This window comes from Canis lupus, chromosome 6, assembly GCF_011100685.1.
Source record: "Canis lupus familiaris isolate Mischka breed German Shepherd chromosome 6, alternate assembly UU_Cfam_GSD_1.0, whole genome shotgun sequence".
Lineage (NCBI taxonomy): Eukaryota > Metazoa > Chordata > Mammalia > Carnivora > Canidae > Canis > Canis lupus.
This window is the reverse complement of record NC_049227.1, coordinates 43,137,260-43,165,017: the sequence shown is the minus strand read 5'-3', so window position 1 is coordinate 43,165,017 and position 27,758 is coordinate 43,137,260. Positions and strand designations below refer to the sequence as shown.

The 27,758-nt window shown below is 44.4% G+C and overlaps 2 protein-coding genes and 1 non-coding gene across 3 annotated transcripts; 2 read left to right on the top strand and 1 right to left on the bottom strand.

Annotated features, from left to right (window-relative positions):
• Positions 1 to 7,111: 7,111 nt before the first annotated feature.
• TMEM167B (transmembrane protein 167B) lies at positions 7,112 to 13,001 on the top strand. The gene is made up of 3 exons (XM_038541101.1): positions 7,112 to 7,270; positions 9,510 to 9,641; positions 10,534 to 13,001. Exons 1-3 carry the CDS (start codon positions 7,261 to 7,263, stop codon positions 10,614 to 10,616), a joined length of 225 nt encoding a protein of 74 aa, XP_038397029.1. The 5' UTR covers positions 7,112 to 7,260; the 3' UTR covers positions 10,617 to 13,001.
• A 2,000-nt stretch (positions 13,002 to 15,001) lies between these two features.
• LOC119872424 lies at positions 15,002 to 15,418 on the top strand. The gene has a single exon (XR_005361513.1).
• Positions 15,419 to 17,129: 1,711 nt separating this feature from the next.
• Positions 17,130 to 27,698, bottom strand: C6H1orf194 (chromosome 6 C1orf194 homolog). Its single transcript, XM_038541100.1, has 5 exons — positions 26,831 to 27,698; positions 18,848 to 18,964; positions 18,211 to 18,326; positions 17,731 to 17,861; positions 17,130 to 17,296 (listed from the first exon to the last, which is right to left on the bottom strand). The coding sequence occupies exons 1-5, from the start codon at positions 26,909 to 26,911 to the stop codon at positions 17,226 to 17,228; spliced, it is 516 nt and encodes a 171-aa protein (XP_038397028.1). The 5' UTR covers positions 26,912 to 27,698; the 3' UTR covers positions 17,130 to 17,225.
• Positions 27,699 to 27,758: the final 60 nt, after the last annotated feature.

Below are 27,758 nucleotides of genomic sequence, written 5' to 3'. Positions count from 1 at the left end.
TACTCAGAGCACCTGGGTGTCTCAGTTGTTGAGCACCCCTCTTTTGATTTCAGCTCGGGTCATGGGATCGAGCCCTGAATTGGATTTTGCACTCAGCACAAATCTGCTCAAGATTCTCTCTCCCGGGATCCCTGGGTGGCGCAGCGGTTTGGCGCCTGCCTTTGGCCCAGGGCACGATCCTGGAGACCCGGGATCGAATCCCACGTCGGGCTCCTGGCGCATGGAGCCTGCTTCTCCCTCTGCCTATGTCTCTGCCTCTCTCTCTTTCTCTCTCTGTGACTATCATAAATAAATAAAAAAATTAAAAAAAAAGATTCTCTCTCCCTCTGACCCTCCCCCCCCAAAAAAATCCTAGCTGTATTACTTACCAGTTATGTTCCTTTTGAGACAACTTATTTGACTTCTCAATACATCCCTTCCTTATCTGTGAGATGGAGATAATAAGTTACTAACCTTAAAAGGTTATTATGAGGCTTGGGTGGGTTAATACTCACAAGGTGCTTTGAACTATATTTGGCATGTAGTAAGCATTCTGTGTCAGCTGTTTTTATTCCAGAACCTATTATTTAGTAGCATCTTCTGCTGTTCTCCTTTATGAACTCTACATTCTAGTTCTACAAGGCCACATTCAATTATTCATGCAACAAATATTTAACAAGCATCTATAAGATGTGCAGCACTTGTATGGGACTGGGGATAAAATGACAAACAATGAAAATACACAGTTCCAGGCCCATGAACCTTACAGGATAGTAGGGGGACATGAACCGAATATATATGTATGCTCTGATAGTTTATGATGGGGGAAGGCAACCAGGAAGTTCAGAGGTGCCTTCCTTGAACAGGTGAGGTTTGAGCTGAGACCTCAGGGATGAATGGAGCCAGCCAGTGAAGGAGAAAGGCAAGAGTGTGCTGTGCCCCAAACTTATCCTGTGCTTTCTCATCTCCATGGCTTTGATCACTCTCCTCCTTTCCCACTAGAATACCTTTCTTTCTTTTAAATATTTTGTTTATTCATGAGAGACACAGAGAGACAGAGAGTGGGCAGAGGGAGAAGCAGGCTCCTTGCAAGGAACCCCCGTTACGGGACTCGATCCCAGGATCCCAAGATCACGATCCTGAGCCAAAGGCAGACACTCAACCACTGAGCCACCCAGGTGCCCCTAGAACACCTTTCTTTTTTGTTGAAATGCTACACGCACCTTTCCAGCCCAGCTAAAATGTCTGCACCTCCACTAAACCTCCCCTGGGCTCTCCAGCTGAAAGTACTTTCTCATTTTCTCTACCACAGCATGTAATTTTCATTTCCCTTCAACACTTCTCACTTTATACTACATTTTCTGGCAATTTATACACACATCTTGTCTTCTAAATCTTATTAAAAACAGAGTCTGTTTCTCATTCATCTTTCAGCTCCCCAAAGGCTAGCACATTCCTTAGACTCTGAAGTCCTGGAACAAATATTTGTAGCATAAATTAATGCCTGTTTGACATCCCTTTTCAAATATGTTATAATTCAAATGAAGCTATTGTTGCAAGCTGTGCCTTTGGGACTGAACTTATTCTTTGGTTCAACCAGAATGCCATAGTCATAGTCCCCATGACAGATTAGTGTTTACCGCAGTGACCACAACAACCTGAACAAACAGGCCACTGTTCTTGACTGACAGATGTTTGGCAACAACTGCCTGTCTTCCAGTGGAGGCTGAAATGAACTGAGGAAGCTCTATTTATTCCCCCATAGTTTGGCTGCAAGAGCCAGTGGCCCAGGCTTTGGCCTAATGTAAGGCTATGGTGCTTTCCAGGGTGACAGGCTTGGAACAAAACCATCAAAGATCAGTATCATGGGAAAGCATTCCAAACTGCAGTATAAAAGCAAGAGGAAGGAAGCTTTGAAGTGAGACAGACCTGGGCTTGGATCCTAACTACTTATGTGATGCTACCCATGTGCCTCCTTTGAATCTTAGATTTCTAATTTTAAAAATATTCTACAGAACAGTTATGAAGATCAAAGATAATGTCTTTACATAATGCCTGTGCTCAATTAAATGTATTCATTTATCTATCTTCTCTGATACCGTTTGTTCCCTGAGGGCAGGGACTTATTTCTGCCTCTATTCCTGCAAAATCTAGCAAAGTGCTCAGCACATATTAGACACTGGTTAATATTTTTTAAACAAATGAACAGCAACAATAGTAATGACTAGCATTTATGGAGTGCTTAGTGCATGCCAGGTATTGTTGTAAACAGTAATTCATTTAGTCCTTCGAAGACCATAAAAAGGAGCAACCAATACAACCCAATTTTACAGAAAGAAAACACAATTGCTTTAAATACAAAATTCTTGGTATAACAAATTTTGAAATAAAAATCTGGGGAGATCCCTGGGTGGCTCAGCGGTTTAGCGCCTGCCTTTGGCCCAGGGCATGATCCTGGGGTTCCAAGATTGAGTCCTGCATCAGGCTCCCTGTGTGGAGCCTGCTTTTCCGTCTGCTTCTCTCTCTCTCTGTCTCTCATAAATAAATAAATAAAATCTTAAAAAAAAAAGAAAGAAAAATCTGGTGAGATTCATCTTTTTTTTTTTTAAGATTTTATTTATTTATTCATGGGACACACAGAGAGAGGCAGAGGGAGAAGTAGGCTCCCTGTAGGGAGCCTGATGCTAGACTCGATCCCCACTCCAGGATCACAACCTGACCCAAAGACAGATGCTCAACCACTGAGCCACCCAGGTGCCCCATGATTCATTTTATTTAATAAAAAGATAAACTACCTTATAAAACCTAGAGAAAAAAATGTAGAGAGAGAAAAGATGAATGTAAGAGAATGTAGGGGTGGGAAGGAGTAGGAAGAAGAAAGACATATGGAAAAAGAAAAACTAGAAATGGGCAAATTCTGGGCAGAGTATAAAATAATTACTTAATCATAGTAAGATATTGTGGTTTATCACTGTCCTTTGAAATAGTAATTAGCCAACTAATCACTCTTCTCGTCTCTCCAACTGTGATGTCTTTGTCCTTAAACTTTATTCTTAAATTCTGAGAGTGATTGGGAAAAAACACTTATCTTTTAGAGAGTGGCTAAAATTGGAGTGGCTGTGGGGCACCTAGTAGCTCAGTCAGTTAAGGGGCCCTCTCTTGATTTCTGCTCAGATCATGATCTCAGGGTGATGAGAGCGAGCCTTGCATGAGACTCTGTGCTCAATGGGGAGTCCAAAGTCTGCTTGAGATTCTCTCCCTCTCCTACTTGTATGCTCTATAAATAAATAAATTGTAAAAAAAAAAATTGGAGTGGTTTCCATCAGTACAAAACGGTAAGATAAAGTTATCACCAAAAGGAGTAATTAGCATGAGCAAAAAGTGTGAAAGCAAAGAGTACATTTGAAGAACAGAAGTCTTTTCACAGCTGAAGCTTAGTCTACCTAGGCAAACAGTGGAAAGTGCTGCAGGAAGGCCATGAGTAACAGGGTAAGGAGTTAAACAGTATTTAGCAGTCAGTAGTTGCTGTTACAGGAAACAACAGTTGTGTTGTTATTGTGATTTGGAGCACAATTTTTTACTACTCAGTTCAGAAGGCCAGAATTATTGTTTGAGTGTGACATTGGGTTGTTTTACCCTAAATCTCAGTTTATCTCCAAAATAGGGTAACAAGACACTTGTAAGGATTAAATAGGATCATGTGACAAGGTGTGTTGGCTTTGGAAATGTCAAAATGTTATATGAATGTAAGTTTTCACTACTGGAGGATAAAATTGATGTTTAAAGAAGATTGAAATAGGGATGCCTGAGTGGCTCAGTGGTTAGGCGTCTGCCTTTGGCTCAGGGTGTGATCCCGCGATTTGGGATCTAGTTGCACATTGAGCTCCCTGCATGGAGCCTGCTTCTCCTGCCTGTGTCTCTGCTTCTCTCTCTCTCTGTATCTCTCATGAATAAATAAATAAAATCTTAAAAAAAATAAAGAAGACTGAAATAGTAAAATCATTAATATGATGGCTGCAGGATTGAAAAGGGAACAATCTGAATGACTTTTGAAAAAAGTTTATTGACTCAACACTAATTTACAAATTTGAATTTTAGAAATTAGGGGGAAAGAAATATTCATCATAGAAACTGGGAAATCAGAGAGAAATTGCATTTGACTTTAAATATTTCAGATATCAGAAAATCTATCAGAAATGTAGGACTGGGGATGCCTGGGCAACTCAGTGGTTGAGCATCTTGCCTTTGGTCCCAGGGTCCTGGGATGGAGTCCCACATCCGGCTCCCCAGAGAGAGCTTGTTTCTCCCTCTGCCCATGTCTCTGCCTCTGTGAGTCTCTAAATGAATAATAAACAGAATCTTAAAGGAAAAAAAAAAAAAGAAATGTAAGGCTGGAGCTTGGATAGACATTAACTTCAGAACTCTGCAAAGAGGTAGTAGTTGAAACTATGAACAGAAGAGGTCGCCAAATGAGAGTCAATAAAGAGAAAGGGTGTAGTTTCTTAGGAACATCTGTATTTATGTGGAAGAATCTGAATAAAGACAACGATTAGGTGCAGGTCAGTGAGGGTAGCACAGTTCAATAGTATCCAAAAGAGAGGAGAATTTTTTTTAATTGAAGTTGAGCTACATGATTCAATCCAAATTGGTGAATATGAATTTATTTAGGACCTGGTTTGGGCTCTATAGTTATAGGGAATTAACAGTTGCTCTGATGTTATTAGTGCTGATGATGTTTTAGATACAATTGATGAAAGGTTTAAAGGCCAAGACAATTAGGGATTTTTATGTTGTTTTTGAGTGGTCGTGAGCAGTTCATTTGGGCAGGGGGATTTGCGTGTGTATGTGCATAAATATATCTGGCCTTGTCTTAGGTTTTGTCCTGTTTGTCTTCCCTCACCGCCCCCTCCCCCCTGGCATTTATGTATATTTTCACAAGGAGTCTGTCCTGCATCAGGCTTCTTTTGGCTTGCTTCTCCACTCCAGCTCTTAGAAGGAGGCATTTTGGTAGCTTTTTTTTTCTGTAAGGAAGCGGGAGGCAGTCAGCAGATCGCACTGCAGCAAGAGGGGACAGAGTTCTTTTAGGACCCTGTCAATCACGGCCGACTGGTAACCTTACACATAATTTCAGCTTCAGAAGATTGAGCTGCACTGTCGCCACAGTTTATTATTTTTTTAAATATTTGAGAGAGCGAGCAAGCATGAGCAGAGGGAGGGGCAGAAGAAGAGAGAGAAGCTGATTCCCTGCAGCAGGGCACCCGCCCGAGGCTCCATCCCGGGCCCTCAGACCTTACTTGATCTGAGCCCAAACCATGAGTCGGAGAGTTAACCCCCAGAGCCATCCAGGCGCCTCTCCCTGCATTTTAATAAAGCAGGTCTAACTGTGCACAATTAAAGATTGCGATTTACAAAACGGGACCTGTGGCTTTGTCTCCTCCACTCTACTTCCATCATTAAACTTTCCTCAGCTCATGAAAGGGTTGTGAAAAGCTCTGTCCTGATATCCTCCATTCCTGATTAAAGTGGCCAAGGTGACTCCAGCATTTAACCAAATACAGATCATGGAGAGTCTCCTGAAAGTTTAAAGAAATACCCACAGAAACAAACAGGCAATCATCTATCTGAATGTTTCCCGATAGAATGGAGCTTTAGGATCTGAAATATGTGACTTGTTTCTGTTATAATGTTTCTTATTTCATTCTGTGAGTTCAGACGGAGCCTATTCTGATTTCCATAAGGAGTAAGAGAAGTGATGTAGGTCAATTATTTCTCAATAAAACCGGGGGGTGGTGATTCTGGTAATACCCCAATAGCAAAAAGGGAGGTAGAAAGAAAGGGGAAAGGGCAAGAAAGAAGGGGCAGTGCAGTAAAAGCAGGTCTCGAGGCTGCAGGGGCCGCCTCCTGAGCCCTGGGTCAGGGTTCTCCTGACTGGAGTCCCCGACCGAGACCTTGCCTTCGCAGAAAGGGTGCTGTGGGCGCGCGCGAGCACACACAAACACACACACACACACACACCATGCCTCGCAGGAAGGTTGCTGGGTGCGCACACACACACACACACACACACCATGCCTCGCAGGAAGGTTGCTGGGCGCGCACACGCACACACACACACACCATGCCTCGCAGGAAGGTTGCTGGGCGGGCACACGCACGCACGCACACACACACACACCATGCCTCGCAGGAAGGTTGCTGGGCGCGCACACGCGCACACACACCATGCTTTGCAGGAAGGTTGCTGGCCATGCGCGCGCGCACACACAGACACACACCATGCCTCGCAGGAAGGTTGCTGGGCGGGCACACGCACGCACGCACACACACACACACCATGCCTCGCAGGAAGGTTGCTGGGCGCGCACGTGCACACACACACACACACACACACACACACCATGCCTCTCAGGAAGGTTGCTGGGCGTGTGCGCGCACGCACACACAAACACACACCATGCCTCGCAGGAAGGTTGCTGGGCGCGCACACGCGCACACAGACACACACACACCATGCCTCGCAGGAAGGTTGCTGGGCGCGCGCGCGCACACACACACACACCATGCCTCGCAGGAAGGTTGCTGGGCGGGCACACGCACGCACGCACACACACACACACCATGCCTCGCAGGAAGGTTGCTGGGCGCGCGCGCGCACACACACACACACACCATGCCTCGCAGGAAGGTTGCTGGGCGCGCACACACGCACACACACACACACACACACCATGCCTCGCAGGAAGGTTGATGGGCGCGCACACACACGCACACACACACACACACCATGCCTCGCAGGAAGGTTGCTGGGCGCGCACACACACACACACACACACACACACATCTTGCCGTCGCAGGGAGGTTGCTTCTCGCGTACACACACACACACAGCAGCTGCCACAGCGCAGAATAAAGCGCAAAGCTGCAAGCCTGACCTATCCAAATAGACGGCCGCGAGCAGGCCAGGCCAGGCCTAGCGCTCCCGCTGCAGGTTCCCGCGGAAGAAGCCGGGTCACTGCGGCCAGCCGGGAGGCTCTCGGACGCCGCTCTTCTCGCGCGTGCGTAAGCAGGCACCGCCCAGCCGCGTCCCCTGGCTCCGCAATCCGCTAGCCCCGCCTGGTTGCGTTCGGCGCTCGCCTGTCTGTCCTTGCGCCTGCGTACTTCGCCTCCCGCGTCGCCGCGACCCCGATCGGGAAGTGTCAACCCGGAGCTGGTTCCCCAGTCTTGGCCGCGGCCGCGCACAGCCGATCCCGGAGCCCCCAGCCAGGCCCGGGCCCAGCCGCCATGACGAACGGTGAGAGCCAACGCCCAGAGCGGAGAATGGGAGGAAAGGGCCCGGGGAAACGTGGCGGGCGGGCCCGGGCCTGACGTGGCGAGTCTCCCGCCCCCTCGCAGGCCAGCCCCGCGGGGGCCTCTCGGGGCGGCTGCCGCTGGTCCGCAGGCCCCTTGGCGGCCCCGCCGTCCCGTGCGCACCTGGGCTGCCAGGGCCTCTCGTCCGCACCGGTGCTCAGCCCCTGGCCTTGCTTCCCTCGTGCCTTCCGAGAAGTGCGTTCTAGCCCTTGCAAGACAGGCAGGCCGGGCCCGGCCGCACTGTTGCTTGAGCACCAGGGGGAAGAGGATCCTTCTCTCGGCTCCTACGTTCTCAGACTCCCGGACTGTAGCCTCGGGGGCAGGACGAGAAACTACAGGGTCAAGCCTCACACTTTTTGGAGGCGAACGTAGACCCTTAAAGTTCTCCTTGTTTTGAAAAAATGCCGGAAAGCTTCCACTTGTTTGATTCTAAAGCCCTGTCTGCCTGGTGCCATCCGAAGACCCCGCCCAGGGCTGCACGGGTCGGGTTTAAACACTGCCTCTCCCGACGAGGTGGCGGTTGCAACCGTTTATCCCACCTACGTTTCCAAACGTCTCCGAACACTTTCTGGACATGATTTCCGAATTCCAGGGAAGTGCAGGGGCAGGACCTTTATGGTCTTTAGAGTCAACTTTACTGGAAAGAAGAGAAGGCTTCTTAGTATGATTTGAGGGGCACAAGAAAGCATTTCCCAGAGGTACCTTCTCCACGAGCCAGGCAGTGGAGACTCAAACTTCACCTTGTGAATTTTGGTATTTTCTGCAAGAACTTAATTAAAGTATAATACGTTGAAGTATCATTCATCATAAGAATTTAGTGTATGTGTTAATTTACTGGCTGTGAGATAGTTTTACTGAAGAGAGGGAGATAGAGTGGCCCGGAACTCGCAGGTACTGATTATGTACAATATCCTTCAGGAGCTTCCTGGGCAGGTCACAGGTCTAAGGTTACCGAGGCACAGTACTGGGACATCACTGGGAGGAAGAGATAATCAGAACCAAGAAATAAGAGAGCAGTCTGAAAGATAATAATAACTGAGCAAATTTTAGTTACTTTCCCTCCTCTTTTGTTCTGATTTTTTTTTCTTTTTTGCAGTTAGGTGCTTCATTGTGCGTACGCGTACAAGAAATAGCATGTTAACATATGGAAGAAGTAGAACCAGTTGTTCAAAGCTTCCCCCCGCTCCCGCAGTTGTCCTTTTTGTAAAACAAAGATTATTTATTTGAGAGAGCGCACACAAGCAGTGGGGAGGGGCACAGGGCGTGGGAGAAGCCGACTACCAGCTAAGTAGGGCGGATGCAGGACCCTGGGATCATAACCCGAGCTGAAGGCAGACACTTAACGGACTAAGCCACCCAGGTGCCCCACAGTTGTTCTATGTCAATGCCTCAGATGCCTTTTTTTTTTTTTTAACAAGAATGTGTTGTTATTGTAGCAGAAATTTGGTTTGTAAGTAGAGTATCATGCATAAAGTGTAAGATAAGCGTAGGAAAGTTGCTATATCCGTTTAGCTTTACTTTTTGCCTTAACATATTCTTCAGCAAATGCAGATCTGAGAGACTTGGCTAAACATCTAGCTCTCCTTTATCACATGAGTGATTGATAATAGGAACATGTGTACTTTCCTCCGCTCATGCTCCAAGGATTCTCACACCTCTCTCAAACTGTTATCAACACTGGCCATTCCTGGGAGGCTGATTCCAGTAAAGTGATGCAGTGTTCTCAGGACTTGTAGCTCTTTTTTTTTTTTTTTAAGATTTTATTCATTTATTCATGAGAGACAGAGAGAGAGGCAGAGACACAGGCAGAGGGAGAAGCAGGCTCAGTGCAGGGAGCCTAACGTGGGACTGGATCCCCAGGACTCCAGCCTCACACCCTGAGCCAGAAGGCAGACGCTTAACCGCTGAGCCACCCAGGGATCCCCGAGACTTGTAGCTCTTGAAAGAGGAGGAGAAGGTGCAGTGAAATCTTTGTAAGAGGGCTGTCTGCAAGCAATTTGGGGAACAGTGAAGTAACCTTGTCAGTCCCAGGATTTTAGGCTTCCTCTTGTCAAGGGTTGGCATTGCTAATTGATTTTAATGTCTTGATATCACTCTGTTCTCCTTTGCATTCTCAAATGGGATCACCTGTTCCAAGCCAGATTAGTACCAAAGGTGTGTGTGTGTGTTTCTTTCTATAATAGTGTACTCCTTGGATGGAATTCTGGTGTTTGGTTTGCTCTTTGTTTGCACCTGTGCTTACTTCAAGAAAGTACCTCGTCTCAAAACCTGGCTGCTATCAGAGAAGAAAGGAGTTTGGGGTGTGTTTTACAAAGGTAAGATCTTATCTGGACAGGGAGAGGAGATTGCCATCTCTGGACAGTGAGGTGCTACAAAGTGTGCGTGTGGGGGAGGTGGGATAGGTTATTGTGGCATTATATTTGGTTCCACTGCGATATAACTATTTATTTTCGCATCAAGGTAATTTTAATATCCTCCATGTAGTAAAAGTATATAAATTAAAGCATTTTAGACTGGACTAGAATTGTTGTAATATTTTCTCAATGTAAAGTTTTTCTGAATTTCTAGAAAGAATATACTGGATTCTCTTTTAAGTTTCATTAATTCAAATGCTTTTTCACTTTTTATTATAGGTAAATCCTACCTACCTAAATCTTTTGTCAAAACAGGGCAAAATACAAAGAGTATGTTAACCTAGAACCTAGAGCTTAAGTCTAATATTTTTTAATTAATTAATTATTTTTAAAAATGTATTTATTCATGAGAGACACAGAGAGAAGCAGAGACACAGGCAGAGGGAGAAGCAGGCTCCCTGTGGGGAGCCTGATTTGGGACTTGATCCCAGGACTCAGGGATCATGATCCAAGCAGAAGGCAGACACTCAACCACTGAGCCACCCAGGTGCCCCCAAAGATAGTATTTAAATGCATTCCTGAGTGGGTTCTTGAGAACCTTGATAGGTCTCTTCATCGTGACTACAGGTTTCAAAATATCTTAATAGCATTAAGTGCTCACCTTGAAAGTGAGGACTTACATGAAGGGCAGATGTGATTTCTTTTCTCTTTTTCCTTTTGTCTGCTAGCCTCTGTGATTGGAACCAGGCTGCATGCTGCTGTGGCAATAGCACCTTAAGTGCTCACCTTGAAAGTGAGGACTTACATGAAGGGCAGATGTGATTTCTTTTCTCTTTTTACTTTTGTCTGCTAGCCGCTGTGATTGGAACCAGGCTGCATGCTGCTGTGGCAATCGCCTGCGTTGTAATGGCCTTTTACGTCCTGTTTGTAAAATGAATTCCAAAGCATCCATCTCATCAGCTGCCAACCAAGAGGATGAGGGTGAAGAAACTGTCGGGGGCCTGGGCCCAGTGTAAGAGAGCTCAGCTAAAATCATCAAAGTCCCCAAGATGACGCCACAGCATCTGCCCCTACTGTATATAGGGGAAATTCCTCCTGGTTACAAACATTATATATGCTTCAGGGGACTCCAGAAGGCCAACTTCCTTTGACCTGTGTGTGAATCAGTCCTCAGCAGAGAGCATATAATGTCCAGATAAATTACACCCCACGGTGACAAGATTACATACCTCCTGCATCAAAACCTGTCACCCATTTTGTTCTTCAGCCCATCCTGAGGATCTTTTCAAACCGAGCCTCGTTAGGGAAGGACATAGGCTATATTCACACCTCTTGGAAGGAGGATTTTCAAGACTTGACTTTTTCCCCCTCCACTGTTTGATTTGGATTTGGAAAATTGGTGGGGGTGGTAGGGGGGGCGGTAGGTGGGTGAGGGGGGAGGAGGGGAATAGGAGTTAAACAATACCAAGAAAAATGTTCAGCTTTGGAAATTTCTCTTTCATATACCCATCTGGGAACAGAAAAGAGAGGCATGGTCCTCACTGCAAAAAGAGGAGAGATGAAATAGCTGTGCTGTGTTGGTAGCTCAAGAGTTTGCCAAGAAAATCTGGGCCTATATAAGATTTAGGAATTATCTGTCTGTGATGAGACCAGAAAGCAGTAACTTTGGGATGAGAAAAATGTTCTGTTCGCCAGTATCCCCCAAAAGAGACTTCATCCCATCAAATGGTATAGAGAAAATGAATCCACTGTTGTAATTTTCCTAAAACCTTTTTATGTACTCTAAATTACTGAGTACTAAATAGCGTTACTCAGTCTTAAATGCCATTACTAGGGAAAAGAGAAAGTATTGAAGAAATAATTTTTAATATATTTGCAGTTAGAGTAAAATTTAGTATATAATTCATACACTAGTAAAGTCATTTAGTATAAGAATTTATTGTGATGTTAGATGGATGTTTTGTCATGTTATCCAAGACACAGCCTTATTCTGTGTTTGAGTCTGGGTTATTATGGCAATTTTTAATTGATTGCTTGTTTTTCTTGGGCAACTCTTAGTTTTCCTCATATTGCAGTACTCTTTAGGTATCTTGGAAACTCTCTGTCTGTATTATAAGAACATGGTAAATTCAAATGAGTGAGAGAAGTTGTTGATATTCACGGGCATGTTGGGACAGTTCATAGAATCCATGGATAAAATGAGGGTGTTTTCTAAAGTAAAGGAAAACAGATGTTTGCAATAGAGATTAATAGGCCTTTCCATGGATATGATACCTTACACAAATCATTTTAGATGACTCAACATTTGAGAAAAGACCCATTTAAAAAAGAGAGTTGGTCTAAAATTAAATTATTGTAAAAAGCAAGCAAAAGTATAGGAACTAATTGGATTGTCCATTACAGTAAAACTTGACTATGGACAGGTTAGCTGTGGTTGACCCCTGTGTGGCAGGAAATTGTTTTTTTTTCTTATCCCCAAAGAAAAGCTGCTAGGAAGTTTAGGTTCCAAAATAGGCAGTTCAGTGCTTTGAGGGTTTCTAGAGGTATAGAAAGTCCTCAAGTAAACACTACATGTCTAATCATCTCAGAGTTGTGGCTTTTGCCTCTTCCAGAATTGGCCTGCAGGGTAAATTTCAATGATTAATGTGTTTTCCATTGTCACTTCTGAGGATCTTTCGCATGAGGGAAAGGACATCTATTGGAATAGAAAGGAAGAGTTACACCTTGTAGGTGTGTTTGGGACCTGTTGGCCAGCAGGAATGTCACTCCCTGGAAATACAGGTTTAGCATGTTTTGCACTTATTTTGTAGCTTTAATGACTTGTTTTCCAATAGGGCTAATGTCTCTAAGCTTGGTGAGTAGAGCTGCTTCATATTTCATTTCACAGTTCTAGTTCAAACCAATTTTTACAACCTCCCAGATGGGTCACCTTGACCTAAATTGTTATATTTTGAGATGTTTTCATACGAGAATGTACCAAAAACGTGCACAAAATGAAGGTAATTTACAGCAAGAAACAAATACACAGCTTATTTCATTTCTTGCCTTTATGTAAGCAGATGAGCAGACGGCTGTTTAACTCATTACTTTGGTTGATGTGTCATATATATTTTGACTAAAAATTATAGGAAGTTGTTCCTCTGAGCGAGTCTTTTAGGGGTGGAAGCAGGGGGATAGCAATATTGCCTCAGATTCAAACTGGCATCACCATAAACCCTGAATACCAGGGTGGGATGGAGTCAGCCTTTTATAGTTGAAATACAATTTTTTATTCACCACTGTATGCACAAATCCTTGAAAATAAAATTTCTTTCCCTACTATTTTTGTCCATTTTATTTGTCACATGATGAATTCATTAAGTGTTCAACAGTCCCCTGGGTTCTACCCAAGTATACCTTTTTAGTTTATTAGTGACTAATAAACTATTAGTTTATTCCTGTTAATCCCTTGTAATGGTCAGCAAATATGCGATATAGTTCAGAATTTATGAAGGTGTAGTTTCCTCCTTTGAGGGAACTGATACATGTATCAGCTTATATATAAGCATGTATATATGAATAAGTTTTAAAGTATATTAAATAAGGCAGATAACACTCCATACATTTTATCTACCACTGCAATGGAATACAAATATCTGTCATTACCAGTCATAAACTTCATTCAAATGAGATTATCAGGGATGCCTGGGTGGCAGGGCAGTTGAGCTCAGGGCATGATCCTGGAGTTCCAGGATGGAGTCCCAAATCGGGCTCCCTGCATGGAGCCTGCTTCTCCCTCTGCCTGTGTCTCTGCCTCTCTCTCTCTCTCTCTCTCTCTCTCTCTCTGGGTGTCTCTCATGAATAAATAAGTAAAATCTTAAAAAAAAAAACCAAAAAATGAAACGAGATTATCAGGTTTACCATCCATGCACCCAGAAAATCCTTGAGCCAGTGGGATTCTGACATGAATGGATAGTTTTCCCCTATTTGTTTATTCCAAGTGCACAGTGGAACTGGCACAGTTACAAATTATAAATCCACAAAATTCTTCTGATTTACCTTATCCACACACAAACGTTTTTCGTTGAAAAAGGAGAAAGAAGGAACTGACATGTAAAAAATTGTGTCCCTTGATGTGAAAGGAGCTAATTCTCATTATATAGTCACTACTCATTCTGGAATTTGAAAGACATGCTTTAATGGACAGTAAGTGAAGGCTCAGCAATACCCGGGCACCCGGGTGGCCCAGCGGTTTAGCCCCGCCTTTGGCCCAGGGCATGAACCTGGAGACCTGGGATCGAGTCCTGCGTCGGGCTCCTTGCATGGAGCCCGCTTCTCCCTCTGCCGGTGTCTCTGCCTCTCTCTCTGTCTCTCTCATGAATAAATAAAATCTTAAAAAAAAAAAAAAATCAAGCTCCCAGTAGTAAGAGGGCTCTTGTAAATGACAGGGATATGCCTTCCTGCTTTTATTCATTTCACAGCCTGACTACTAAGTCATTGGATTTATTATTTCTTTAAAGATTGTTATTTATTCATGAGAGAGAGAGAGAGAGGCAGATACACAGGCAGAGGGAGAAGCAGGCTCCATGCAGGGAGCCGGATGGGGACTCGATCCTGGGACCCTGGGATCAGGTCCTGAGCTGAAGGCAGGCGCTCAACCGCTGAGCCACGCAGGCGTCCCTAAATCATTGGATTTAAATAATCTATTCTCACTTTTCCCTTTGGTAAAATGTTTTCCTTTTCCCTTGGGAGAAGGAGCTCCTGGGGGCGCCGATCCTGGTTAATGACCAGGGTTGCCTTCTCCATGGGACAGCAGTCATCATCTATAAATCTCCTGCGACTGACTCATCTTATATCCAGAACTTGGATCAAAGACGTGGGTCGAAGATCAAAGGAAAGCTATAGATACGGATATAAATATGTACTTGGGCAAAGATCGTGCGTAAGGCAAGCACGATCAGGGCAGCCCCCGTGGCTCAGAGGTTTAGCGCCGCCTGCAGCTCAGGGCGTGATCCTGGAGACTCGGAACCGAGTCCCACGTGGGGCTCCCTGCATGGGGCCCGCGTGTGTGTGTGTGTGTGTGTCTGTGTGTCTGTGTGTTGTGATGAATAAATAACTACAATCTTTAAAGAGAGGGGGGAAAAAAAGACAAGCACGATCTTGCGGTCTAGTCTTGCCGGAGTTTTGTCCAAACCTTCCCGGGGACCCGGGTTCCCCCTCCGAGCCACGCGAGGGCAGCAGAGCGCACCGAGGGCGCACCGGGCCGAGGGCGTTGCGCTCAGTGACTCCTCCCAGAATCCTCCGGGGCGGAGGCCTTTAAAAGGGGGTTGCCGACTTCCGGCCCTTCCCGGAGGGAGAGCGGCCTGGGGCGGCGGTGCTGTGTGTGGTGCTGCGATGTGCGTGGAAGGCGCGTGGAAGGCGCGTGTGGGCTGAGTGAGTGGGCGCGCGAGTGTGGTGGGTCCACGTGGGGCGTGCAAGGCGAGCGTGTGTGCGCCGTCCCTGAGCCCCTCCCCCCGTCTACACCTTGATCTTATTTGATCGGGTTGTGACCCAGCCCCGCCGGGCCGGCCCGAGATGAAAAGCTCCCTCCTGCGAAGCCCCCTCCGCGGGGCGCTGTGCGGCGAGGCCCGCGGGCGGCGGCAGCACCGCGGCCCCGGCGCTGGTCTGACGGGGCCCGGCGCTCAGAAGTGATGAATTGATCAGATAGACGAGGCCGGGCCCGTCCCGCGCCGCTGATTATCGAGGCGATTCTGATCTGAGCCCGGCCCCGGGGCGCGGCCGCCGGAGGCCCCGGGTGCAGCCGCAGGCACGGGGGGCTTGTGTGCGCTGCACGGTTTCCCTCCGCCCGTTGCCTTCCCCGCAGGCCTGGCCCTGGTGGCCCTGGTGGCCTCTGTACGGCGTCTGACCCTGCAGGTTAGGTCTACGGGCGTGCGTGTACGGGTGTTACACATGCGTATCCCGTGAGAGCGTGGAGCGCTTGCAGGGTCCGGAGTGCGGGGACTGGCCCCAGCTTTACGGAATTACAATTATCAGGGAGGCTTTTTTAAACCTCGATGTATGGGGTCACGATAATAAATTTTTAAAGATTCAGTATCAAATAACCTGCATGCGATGATTACCCAGAGCCCTTCCTCTCTGCCACTTTCATCAGGTCTAAACAGTGAGAACTGGGAGGCCCAGGGGCTCAGTGAGATCCTGGAAACGGGGTCCTGCTTCTCCCTCTCTCTGTGTGTCTCTCATGAATAAATAAATAAGATCTTAGAGAGAGAACTGAAACTTCATATTGCCACTTGGCAGCAGATGTGATCTGAATAGGCTGGAGTCTCTGGAAGAGGGCTTGTGAATAGTTTGATGGTTTAAGGACCCTGTACCTGAGTAACAGGAAGCAGCTTTCTCATCTGAATTATGCAACAATGCATATGCTGTCCAAACTTAGAAATAGGAACTGATCCTACGGTATTCTGAAAGGGCTGCAGTTTCTTGCCTAATCTAACATCAGGTTCCCCTGAGTGACTTGTAATTTTAGAAACCACATCAATGCATCAGTTTTTAGGTACCTTCAAACCCAAGCACCAGGTTGTTGAATCACGTTTATAAGAATCAAGGACTGTATTTCACAGCACAAATTGACAAAAGGGAATTGGCTCCCAGGCAAGAAGAGAGCAGAGTTAGAGAATGAACAATGGCAAGGAACCAGGACCAGGAAAATGGAACCCTTATGGTAAAGTAGAGTCCAGCAGATGACTAAATTCGGAAGGTCTGACATCTGTTAAGTATGAATGACCTCAGCATAAACGCTAATTCTCCATAGAGCTTCCAGAATTATGGTTTGGTAAGCTCATTAAGAGAATGGGCTGTGCCCACTCTTGTTTCCCCAAAATTTATCTCAGTGTCTGACATACAAGTTTGGAATGAGTCCACTTTACAAAATATGAATACCTGTCCCCTGCTGAAAACAAGATTTTTTTTTCTTTTTTTGTTTTAAGTAGGCTCCACACCCAGCCCAATGTGGGGCCTGAACTCAAGACCCTAAGACCCAAGACCTCAGCTGAGATCAAGACTGAGACAGTTAACAGCCACGCAGGCACCCATGTGCTGTTTAGTTCTAAATCCTTAGCTTTTCAGCAAGATGACTTTCCAAATTGCAAATCTGTCCACGAGGACTAATTTCTAGAAGTTGGGAAACATCCCTCCCACATTTTATTTTTTTTTATTTTTTTATTTTTTTAATATTTTTTTTCTTTATTTATTTATGATAGTCACACACACAGAGAGAGAGAGAGAGAGAGAGGCAGAGACACAGGCAGAGGGAGAAGCAGGCTCCATGCACCGGGAGCCCGACATGGGATTTGATCCCGGGTCTCCAGGATTGCGCCCTGGGCCAAAGGCAGGCGCCAAACCACTATGCCACCCAGGGATCCCGCCTCCCACATTTTAAAAGCAGTTAAGTGGCAACTCTCAGTCCATGGGTAATGCACTTCAGGCTTCATCCAGCACAAATCTATTTAATGGAGGTGAGCGGCAGTATGTTCCACTATGATTAATTAGTCCAGGAGCCTGTCAACACTAAGTAGAGAAGAAGCCACCATCATTCTTTCGGGAGTAGCCTCCATTGGTGGCAGCAGTGTGAGGGGACACTGTGGAGAAAAGAGAAGAGGGAGTAGGCTGTGAATTGCAAATCCTTTGCCTTTTCTGGGAACCTGTAATCACCCATACATTGCTGGGTACTGTGGAGGAGGTTCTTATAACATCTGGGGAAACTGGCCTATAGAGGACTGATGGGAGATAGCTGTAGGGTCCTCCACCCCCAGATTTCTGTCCTTTGATAGACATTTTGTCCCCTAGACTTAGGGGACAGAGCTAAAGGCTCTGAAAATTCATCTTCTAGTTTATAGGCAGTATGTCCTCTGGTATTAATCTGAGAAAGTGCCAACTTAGTCACTGCTATTCTAAGACCTTCAGTTATCCTTGAAGTTCTCTAATGACCAATCACCTCAATTCCCTGATTCCTGGGTCAATTTAAAAAAGCTCTTGTACCACCCATCTGCCCATCCAGTCTTCTAACCCTTACCTATGGATCCCTGGATGCTGTGGATAGACTCCTTCTTAGGGTTGATCCAGTGTCTGATGTTAGCTCGGGAAGTGACGGAAGGTGGCGGAGGAGGGGGTAAAAGTTCTCCAGGGAATTGGGTCTTGATGATTCTAGAAGATGGTATGGGGAAGAACAGGGGAGAGTGAAATCAATCAGAAGAAGAAAGGTGAGGAGGGAAAGAAAGTTGCATGCAGCCTCAAAAATAATGCAGCCAAAGACCTTTATCCTCTGGGAATTAGCTGAATATTTTGTTTGTTTATACAGATGAGCAAAATGCTGGAGGATCTCTATTCACTTTAGTTAATAAAAATACAGAAATTGCATTATAGATGTAAAAAGCACAGAAAAATGTATACAAATGAGTACCTATTGATTATCTTATTTCCCAGGTGACACTTTACCTTACATGACTGGGTGGCATTGTCCTTAGGGTGGAGAAGTCCTGCCTGCACCACTTACCCATGGATATCCTGGGTGGTCTCCTGGTGTAAAAGTATCTCACTTTTGTTCTTGAATGTCCCTGTGTGGTGGTTGTACAAGGCTGCTAAGCGGAAATCCAGGTCATCCTTTGGTATCTACAGAAGAAGTCAATCCACCCAGGGTTAACTTGCCACCTTTACCTCAACTCTAGTCAAGTTCTGTTGGGCTTATTACTTTTTCCCCCAAAAGCAGAGTGAACTCCTTTTGGGCTTGATGTCCACCAGCTCCTTACACATCAAAGGCATCTTGACTCTTGTCAATATAGAATTGTGTTATAGGTCTAATGGGGTGGGGGGGGGGTGAGCTCTCACTGGAGATATGGAAATCATATTGTCCTCCACATGGGCTTAATGGGCCTTATGTCATGTATGGTTATCAGAAGAATGAAAAGTCTGGTGAGAAAATGATTTGCTCCAGATAATCTACTGTAGCAAAACACAAGCCTTCCGACTTCCCAGAGGCCAGATAAATTGATATTAGGCTTTAGGTTTGGTAGGACCTTGGACTAGGGACAAAATAAAGATGCTGATGCCATTGAGGACAGACTACCTTTCAAAAAAGATATATATGAATCTTAAGCAGGTATGAAGAGAAATAGTATTTCAATGCTGGGTACCTCAGGATCAAGAAAATAAATATCCCGCCTCGTGGAGGTGATTGTGGGAGTTGAGCTGAGCCGACTCCAGGGTTCCTGTTGCTGAGCAAGGTGAGTTGGGTTCTTATATGGCAGTTTCTGCAAAAGAGAAACCACAGCAGGACCTGGTTACAGGAGGCCTTGCTGATATGATAGCTTCAGTGACATCCATCTCCTTATTCCATCCTAGTGTAACTGAAGCTCAGGGGGTCTCTTCAAAGGGAAGAACGATATGAGGCAAGACTCCCAGGCTTTTGATGCTCTTAGGTTTTCAATATTAGAACTGACAAAAGTTGGCCAGGAATACAGGAAAAAGGGTGGAGTGGGACGGGGTGGTGAGTGCAGAGAAGATAAGAAGGAAGATGAGCTCATGTTTAGATGTCCTCTGAGTTTGAAGAAAAGGTTAAGTTGCCCGAATGCAGTCAACACGTGGAACATGGGAAGTTGAAACTTGAAGGAGAGCTCAGAGCAAGTAATAGAGGTCTGGGGATCATCCACATGAAGTAGTGGCTAAAGCCTGCAAAAAGGATTGTGGCCAAAAGGGCTCACGATTGCACAATATAATGGGGAGGGGGAGGAGAGAGAAAAGATACTAAGGTAATCAGAAACAGGAGAATCAGGAAAGAACCTCATAAACAATGTGAAAAGCACACAACTGATTTCTTCATTTAATGTAAAATGCCACATTGTTCACATCCTTAGTACCTAGCGCAGTGACCTAACACATGGTATTCAAAAATGAAATATTGTTTGAATAATGACTGCATTCCAATGAGTATAGCTTCAACCTAGTAGAAATCAAATTCAATCTATTCAGTGTTGGAACCCTCCTCTACATATGACAAAGTGCTTGTGTAACTTGGGTCAGGCATTAATTGAATAGTACGTACCAGACAGTGTGCTGTCACAAAAAAAAATATGATAAATGAAACAAGAAAACTAGAAATACATGATGCAAGCATAGGCAGCTCTCCTCCAATTCCTCAAAGGCTACATAAGCTTCATCATGTCCTCATTCAGCAGAAGAATGAGACTGTCCTCCACTGAGAAAGTAAGACTGTCAAGCATGAATACCATCCTCATATCCATTGTCCTATCTCAAAGAAAGGGATATACCTTTTACTCAAGAATAACCCTTATGAATGGAAAAAGATATTACATTCAAATTGAAGCAAAAAAAAAAAACCAGCAATACTTATATTAAACAAAATAAACTTTAAAACAAAGACTATACCAAGAATCACATTAAAGGCATTACATAGTGATAAAGGGACCAATTCAACAAGAGGATATAACAATTGGGAAGATCGGATGCCTGGGTGGCTTGGTGGTTGAGCGTCTGCCTTTGGCTCTGGGCGTGATCCTGGAGTCCCATATTGGGCTCCCTGTAGGGAGCCTGCTTATCCTCTCTCTGCCTATGTCTCTGCTTCTCTCTCTGTCTTGTGAATAAATAAGTAAAATCTTTTAAAATTTAAAAAACCAATTGTGAATATCTATGTACCCAAAATAGGAGCACCTAACTACTTAGAGCAAATTTTTCCTTAATAGACATAAAGGCAGAAACTGACAGTAATACACCCATATTATGGGGCTTTAACATGCACTTACATCAACGGATAGATCATCCAGACAGGAAACCAACAAGGAAATGATGGCTTTGAACCATTTTTTTAAAAAATCAGATCAGATGGACCTGACACATAGATACACAACATTCCACATATTCTTTTCAAGAGCTTACGGAGCATTCTCCAGGAGAGATCACACATCAAACCAAAAAACAAGTCTCAATAAATTTAAGAAGACCGAAATCACATCAAGAAACTTTTCCAACCACAGTGGTATGAAACTAGAAGTTAATTAGCAGAAAAGAAAAAAACTGGAAAAAATACAGAGAGGCTAAGCAACATGCTACTAAACAACCAATGGGTCAACTAAGCAATCAGAGGAAATAAAAAAATACAGAGAAAATGAAAACACAGTGAAACACACTGTCTGAAGCCTTTGAGAGTTGTAAGAGGGAATTTTATAGTAATACAGGCCTACGTCAAGAAACAAGAAAAGAAAAAGAAACAAGAAAAATCCCAAACAATCTAATCTTATACCTAAAGAAATTAGAAAAAAAGAATGAACAAAGCCTAACAAAGAATCTAACAAAATTAGTAGAAGAAAATAATAAAGATCAGAGCAGAAATAAATGAAGACTAATACACACACACGCACACACACACAGATCAAGGAAACCAAATGAAACCAAGAGCTGGTTCTTGGAAAACATAAAATTGATAAACCTTGAGCCAGACTCCTCAGGAAAAAAAAGAGTGAGCAAGGACTTAAATAAAATCAGAAATGAAGGAGGAGAAATAATAACCAACATCACAGAAACACAGAGAATTATAGCAAAATACCATGAAAAAATGTATAGGATCTTCCTAAACTAAATCAAAAAGAAATAGAAAATTTGAACAGATGAATTACTAGTAATAAAACTGAAATCATAATTAAAAAAACCCAATAAACAAAAGTGTAGGACCAGATAGCTTCACAAGTGGATTCTGTTAAACATTTAAAAAGAGTTAACACTCTTTTCATTTTTTTATTTTTATTTTATTTATTTTTTTAAGATTTATTTTTATTTATTTATGAGAGAGAGAGAGAGAGAGGCAGAGACACAGGCAGAGGGAGAAACAGGCTCCATGCCGGGAGCCCGACACGGGACTCGATCCCGGGACTCCAAGATCGCGCCCTGGGCCAAAGGCAGGCGCGAAACCGCTGAGCCACCCAGGGATCCCCACTCTTTTCATTTTTTAAAAAAAGATTTTTATTTATTTATTCATGAGAGAGAGAGGCAGAGGGAGAAGCAGGCTCCATGCAGGGAGTCCTTGGGACTCGATCCCAGGTCTCCAGGATCACGCCCTGGGCTGAAGGTGGCGCTAAACCGCTGAGCCACCTGGGCTGCCCCAACACTCTTCAAACCATTCTAAAAAACAGAAGAGGAAGGAAGTCTTCCAAATTCATTCTACAAGGCCAGCATTACCGTGATACCAAAATCAGACAGAGACTACGAATGAAAGAAAACTACGAGCCTATATCTCTGGTGAACACAGACATAAAAATCTTCAATAAAATATTAGTAAGTCAAATTCAATAATACATTTAAAGGATCATTCGCTATGATCAAATGGGATGTATTCCAATGATGCAAGGGTAGGTCAGTATTCACAAATCAGCGTGATACATCACATTAACAAGGAAGGATAGAAACTGTATGATCATCTCAATAGATGCAGAAAAAGCATTTGACAAAATACAACATCTGTTTATTATAAAAAATCTCAAGTAGATTTAGAGGGAATGTATCTCAACACAATAAAGGTAAATATGAAAACCCGCAGCCAACATCAATTTCAAGGTGAACAACTGATAGATTTTCCTCTAAGGTCAGGAACAAAACAAGGATGTCCACAATCACCACTTTTATTGAACATAGTACTGAAAGTCTTAGCTGCATCAATCAGACAAGAAAAAGGAATAAAAGGCATCCAAATTGATAAGGAAGAAGTAAAACTGTCATTATTTGCACATACATGATACTATATATAGAAAACCCTACAGACTACTAAAAAACTATTAGAACTAATAAATGAGTTCCCTAAAGTTGCAGAATACAAAATTAATGTAAAGAAATCTGTTGTTTCTATACATCAATAAAAAAGTGGAAAGACAAATTAGAAAACAATTCTATTTACAATTGCACCAAAAATAATAAAATATCTAGGAATAAATTTAACCCAGTCAATGAAAGATCTATTCTTTGAAAATTATAAGACACTGGTGAAAGAAATTGAAGATAGCACAAATGGAAAGATATATCATTCTTATGGATTGGAAGAATTAATATTGTTAAAATGTCCATACTACTCAAAGTAATCTACAAATTCAGTGCAATCCCCATCAAGATATCAAGATACCAATAGCATTTTTCACAGAAGTAGAAAAAATAATCCTAAAATTTATAGAACCACAAAAGACTTTGAACATCAGAGCAATCTTGAGAATGAACAAAACTGGAGGTATCACAATCCCAGATTTCCAGATACACTACAAAGCTATAGTAATTAAAACAATATAGTACCTGGGGTGTTTTCTGGCTTAGAAAAGCATGCAACTCTTGATTTTGGGGTCATGAGTTTGAGCCCTACTTGAGTGTAGAGATTGCTAAAACAAATAAGCTTAAAAAAAAAAAACCCTACAGTACTGGCACAAAATTAGACACATAGATCAATCAACTAGGATAGAGAGCCCATAAATAAACCCAATGCTTATATGGTCAATTAATCTATGGAAAAGGATGCAAGAATATACAATAGGGAAGACAGTTTCTTTGATAAATGGTGCTGGGAAAACTGGGCAGCTACATGCAAAACAACAAAATCGGGGCACTTTCTTACACCATACACAGAAACAAAATGAAAATGGATTAAAGACTAAATGTGAGAACTGAAACCACTAAAAGAAAACATAGGCTATAATTTCTTAGGTATTAGCCTTATCAACATATTTGTGGGTATATCTCCTCAGGGAAGGGAAACAAAAGCAAAAATAAACTATTGGAAATACACCAAAATAAAAAGCTTTTGCACAAAGGAAGCCATCAACAAAATGAAAAGGGAACCTACCGGATGAGAGAAGATATTTGCAAATGATATATCTGATAAGGAATTAATATCCAAAATATATAAAGAGCTTATACATAACTCAACACCAAAACACCTAATCTGATTATGAAAAGATGCTTAACATCACTGATGATCAGGGAAATGCAAACCAAAACCACAATGAGATACCACGTCACACCAGTCAGAATGACTAGTATGAAAAAGACAAGAAGTAACAGTGTTGGCAAGAATGTGGAGAAAAGGGAACATGTAAATTGGTGTAGCCATTGGGGAAAACAGTATAGAGGCTCCTGAAAAAATTAAAAATAGAAATCCGAGATCCCTGGGTGGCTCAGCGGTTGAGCGCCTGCCTTCCGCCCAGGCCGTGATCCTGGAATCCCGGGATCGAGTCCCACATCGGGCTCCCTGATGGAGCCTGCTTCTCCTTCTGCCTATGTCTCTGCCTCTCTCTGTGTGTCTTTCAGAATAAGTAAATAAAATATTTTAAATAAATAAATAAATAAATATCCATATGATCCAGTAACCCCAATATTAGGTATTTACCCAAAGAAAATGAAAATACTTAATCCAAAAGGATATATGCATTATGTTTACTGCAGCATTATTTACAATAGCCAAGATGTGGAAGCAACAAAAGCTCCCATCAATAGATGAAAGGATGAAGAAAATGTGCTATCTATATATGTATATCTATATATAGCTTCATTGTTTATCCATTCATCTACCTACCTACCTATCTATCCACAATGAATATTACTCAGCCATAAAAAAGAAAAATCTTGCCCTTTTCCACAACATGGATGGAGATAGATGGTATTTGCAACGTGAAATAAGTCAGACAAAGAGAGACCAATACCATATTATTTCACTTATATGTGCAACCTGAAGAACAAAACTAAACAAACAAGAGCAGAAACAGACCCATAAATGCAGAGAACAAACTAATGGTTGCCAGAAGGAAGGTAGGTGGAGAGATGGGTGAAATAGGTGAAGAAATTAAGACATACAAACTTCCAGTTATAAAATAAATAAGTCATGGGCATGAAAAGTACACCATAGGAAACAGAGTCAGTAATACTGTAATAATGTTGTATGGTGACAGGCGTTGACTACACTTACTGTGGTAGACACTGAGTAATGTATAGGATTGTCAAATCGCTATGCTGGACAGCTGAAATGAATAGGAACACTGTATTTGTCGTCTATACTTCAAAAATAATAATAAAAATGAAGAACCTTTCTTCCCTGAAACTAACCTTTCCTTGTGCTTCAGAGACCTGTACCATCTTGGCATCCCCTATACCCAGCCCCTCTCTCATTCCTTCATCACTGTCTCGCTATCACTCTATCACTTTCCCTTCAGAACTAGACTTCTTCAAGAGTCAACATTTACTACCTCCACTTCCTCCCCATTTCCAAACTCTCTTTAGCCACTGCAGTCCGGCCTCTTTCTTAAGCAAGCACTGAAACTGATCTTTATCTTTAGCTACGTTAGGTGGATCCTTTCCAGACCTGATCTTATTTGGCTTCTGCATTTTCTGGCACCATGATTCTGATTTCCTCGAATGTTCCGTCTATGCTCTGTAGGGCCAGATCCTCCTGATTTTCCTCCTGCCTCTAGTTGTTACTGTTCAGCTCCCTTGTCAGCTCTACATTCTCTCTCTGCTCCTTAGTGCATTCTCCAGGAGTTTCATTTCTGTTTTTTGTATTCTCACATTCACTGGATGAGCTCATTCCTTCCTGTGGCTTTGACCACCACATGGATGCTGTGGCTTCCAGACGCACAGCTTCAACCTAGAACTCTCAACCATGTGGCCTGCTATTCAACTCCACTTAAATGTCCCACAGGCACCACAAAAGCAACATCTACCTAACTGACCTGAACTTCTTTCTCCCCAAACCGGCTTCCCCTGGATGCCTCATTCAGTAAATGATATCAATGAAGCCCTCAGAAACCTAGGAGCTATCCTAGACTTGTTCCTTCTCTTGAGTGCACATCCAGCCACAAAGTTTCATCAGTCCTGCCCTTGGCAACTTTTTAACATCTGCACCTTATTGCCATCCCCTGCCTTAGATCTTTTATTCCTCCTGGAGGTTTCTGCCTTCTGAGGCTCCTGCCTTCTTGCTGATTCCTCTTGTCCCCACTTCTGTTCTAGCCACCGTGCTTTCCAAAAATACCCATTGATTGTGTCACTCTAGTGCTTAAAATCCTGACGTGATTCCCCAGCGCCTCCAGGATGGAATCATAGCTCAGTAGCATGGTGTACACAGCACACCCAGCCCAACAAGGTGACTCCAGCTCCTGCTCTCTTCCCTCATCCATCTCACATGGATGCTCCAAACATTCTAGACTCTTTGGCCCCAAACGAGGCACTCTTCCTCTCCTTTCCATGTATGCGCACCTGCTGCCCCCTGTGCCTTGAATATCTGGTTCTTGTTTCCTTCTTTCTAAGTCACATTCCTCCCTCACCTGGCCCAGGTAACTCCTAGGTGGATGCGAAAACTCACCTGCTCTGGGAAGCTTTCCTTTAAGTGACACACGATGTATAACTCTGCCACAACACATGTGCTATTGGGCATTTTTGCTGTTGCTGTTGTCAGCTTTTCTACTAGATAGAGTTCCTCTAAAGCAGGAGCCCTATCTAACTCATCTATACATCCTCAGTGTTGAGCAGAATGCTTGGCATATAGTAAATGATAAATGTTGAATAAATCAAAGGAAGCTCTTTGATACTGTTGTCAAGCCACAATTCCTACTGAATTCACCTCATTTTGCAACACTTCAAGCATCCCAAATACTTCTACCAGAAAAAAAGAATCATCTAAGTTCCCAAATCACTGACACCCATACAAAGAACACATTCCAGCATTGGCCAAAAGACAGAGATGGTGTGAGGGTAGATGCATAAAAAGCATGACCTGGTGGCTTCCAGAGGCTTCTCTCCCATTCCACATCTCCTACCTCTTCAGAGAACACTTTTCCAAACAGGGCAAAGGGTGGCTTGGTGGGAACCTGGGCCCGTTTAATCCACATTATACCGAGCATTGCTTTGGGGAAGAAGAGCCCCTGTTCCTTGGGCTAGAGCTCTACTTCCCTCTCCTCGAGGGCACCTCTGAAACGTTAGCAGACCTGAATACGGAGCCAAGGAGGCGGGCAGAAAAACTTCTCCGGTACCTGACCCAGTGTCCTCACCAGAGTGCTCTAAGTTACCATCTCTACCCATCAGCCAACAGAAAGAAGCGTGCCATCGAGCCTGCTGGGAATCTAAGCAAGAAACCACAGTACCTTGGAAGCCCGGAGTTTCCCCAGGTAGGAGTCATCGTTTTCCAACGTAGGGCGCTGGAGAGGGTCTCGGGGGAAAGGCATGGTAAAAGGCGGAGCGAGACGCGGGTGCGAGGGCCGGGAGCCCGCGCAGCCCCACACCACGCAGGCGGAGGATCCCGGGTCCCAACTGTTTGGAACGCCCAGTTTCGGTTGCCAGGCAACTCCCCGCCATCTGTGACTGAGGCGAATTCCCTTCGAGAAGGGCGCCACCTGGCGGTCCGGCGCGGAGACACCCCTCGGGAGGAAGCTCCGGGAACGCAGGGCGAAAGCGCCGGCGGCGAACCAGGGAGCCCTGCGTGTGCACTCGGGGGCCTCAGTGGGAAAACGTCGGCCTCCGCCGGGCAGCAGTCCTGCAACACACCTCCGTCCAGCAAAGAAGCCCCAAAAGATGACCCAGGGATTTGCCACTCCGTCGCATCTAACAGAAGAATTTTTCAAAGCAGTGAGAGAATGAGGCGGAAGAGCCCAGGCGTCGTGCTTGGAAAGTTGCAGGCTAATGCAAACACTCCTTGCTTAACCTCGGTTTAACGGGGCCAGCCTCAAGGCTTCGCACGGAGCCGGTTGGAGAGGCGCGGGTGGATGTGGCCGCACGGAGCAGGATCTCCAGAGGCGGCTGCGGCAGCAGGTGACACCTTCCGGAGCCACGCTCCCAAGGCTGTAACCTCCGGAGGTGAGACGGGGCCCCAATCGTCCTCCGATCGCTGCACACAAAGTGTTGTCGAACGCCACGTCTGCAAAACATTAGAGATGCTCCCAAATGGCCCACGGCCCGAAAGAGCAGAGGAAACGGCGACTCCGGCGGCGGCCCGGGCGCTGCTGCTACCGCGTTCTCCGCACGCCCCCTGCGCCCGCCTGTTGGGCCGGTTGCGGACCCCCGGCGCGCGCATCC

Bases quoted from the DNA above. Each gene is read 5' to 3' on its own strand.
- C6H1orf194 (XM_038541100.1), bottom strand. From the start codon at position 26,911: ATGCCTTTCCCCCGAGACCCTCTCCAGCGCCCTACGTTGGAAAACGAT. The intron at 18,965-26,830 runs GTACTGTGGTTT...TCTCTTTTGCAG, and splicing joins GGAAACTCCGGGCTTCCAAG to AAACTGCCATATAAGAACCC. The intron at 17,297-17,730 runs GTAAGGGTTAGA...TTTTCTCCACAG, and splicing joins CAGCATCCAGGGATCCATAG to TGTCCCCTCACACTGCTGCC.
- TMEM167B (XM_038541101.1), top strand. The intron at 9,642-10,533 runs GTAAGATCTTAT...TTTGTCTGCTAG, and splicing joins TTGGGGTGTGTTTTACAAAG to CCGCTGTGATTGGAACCAGG.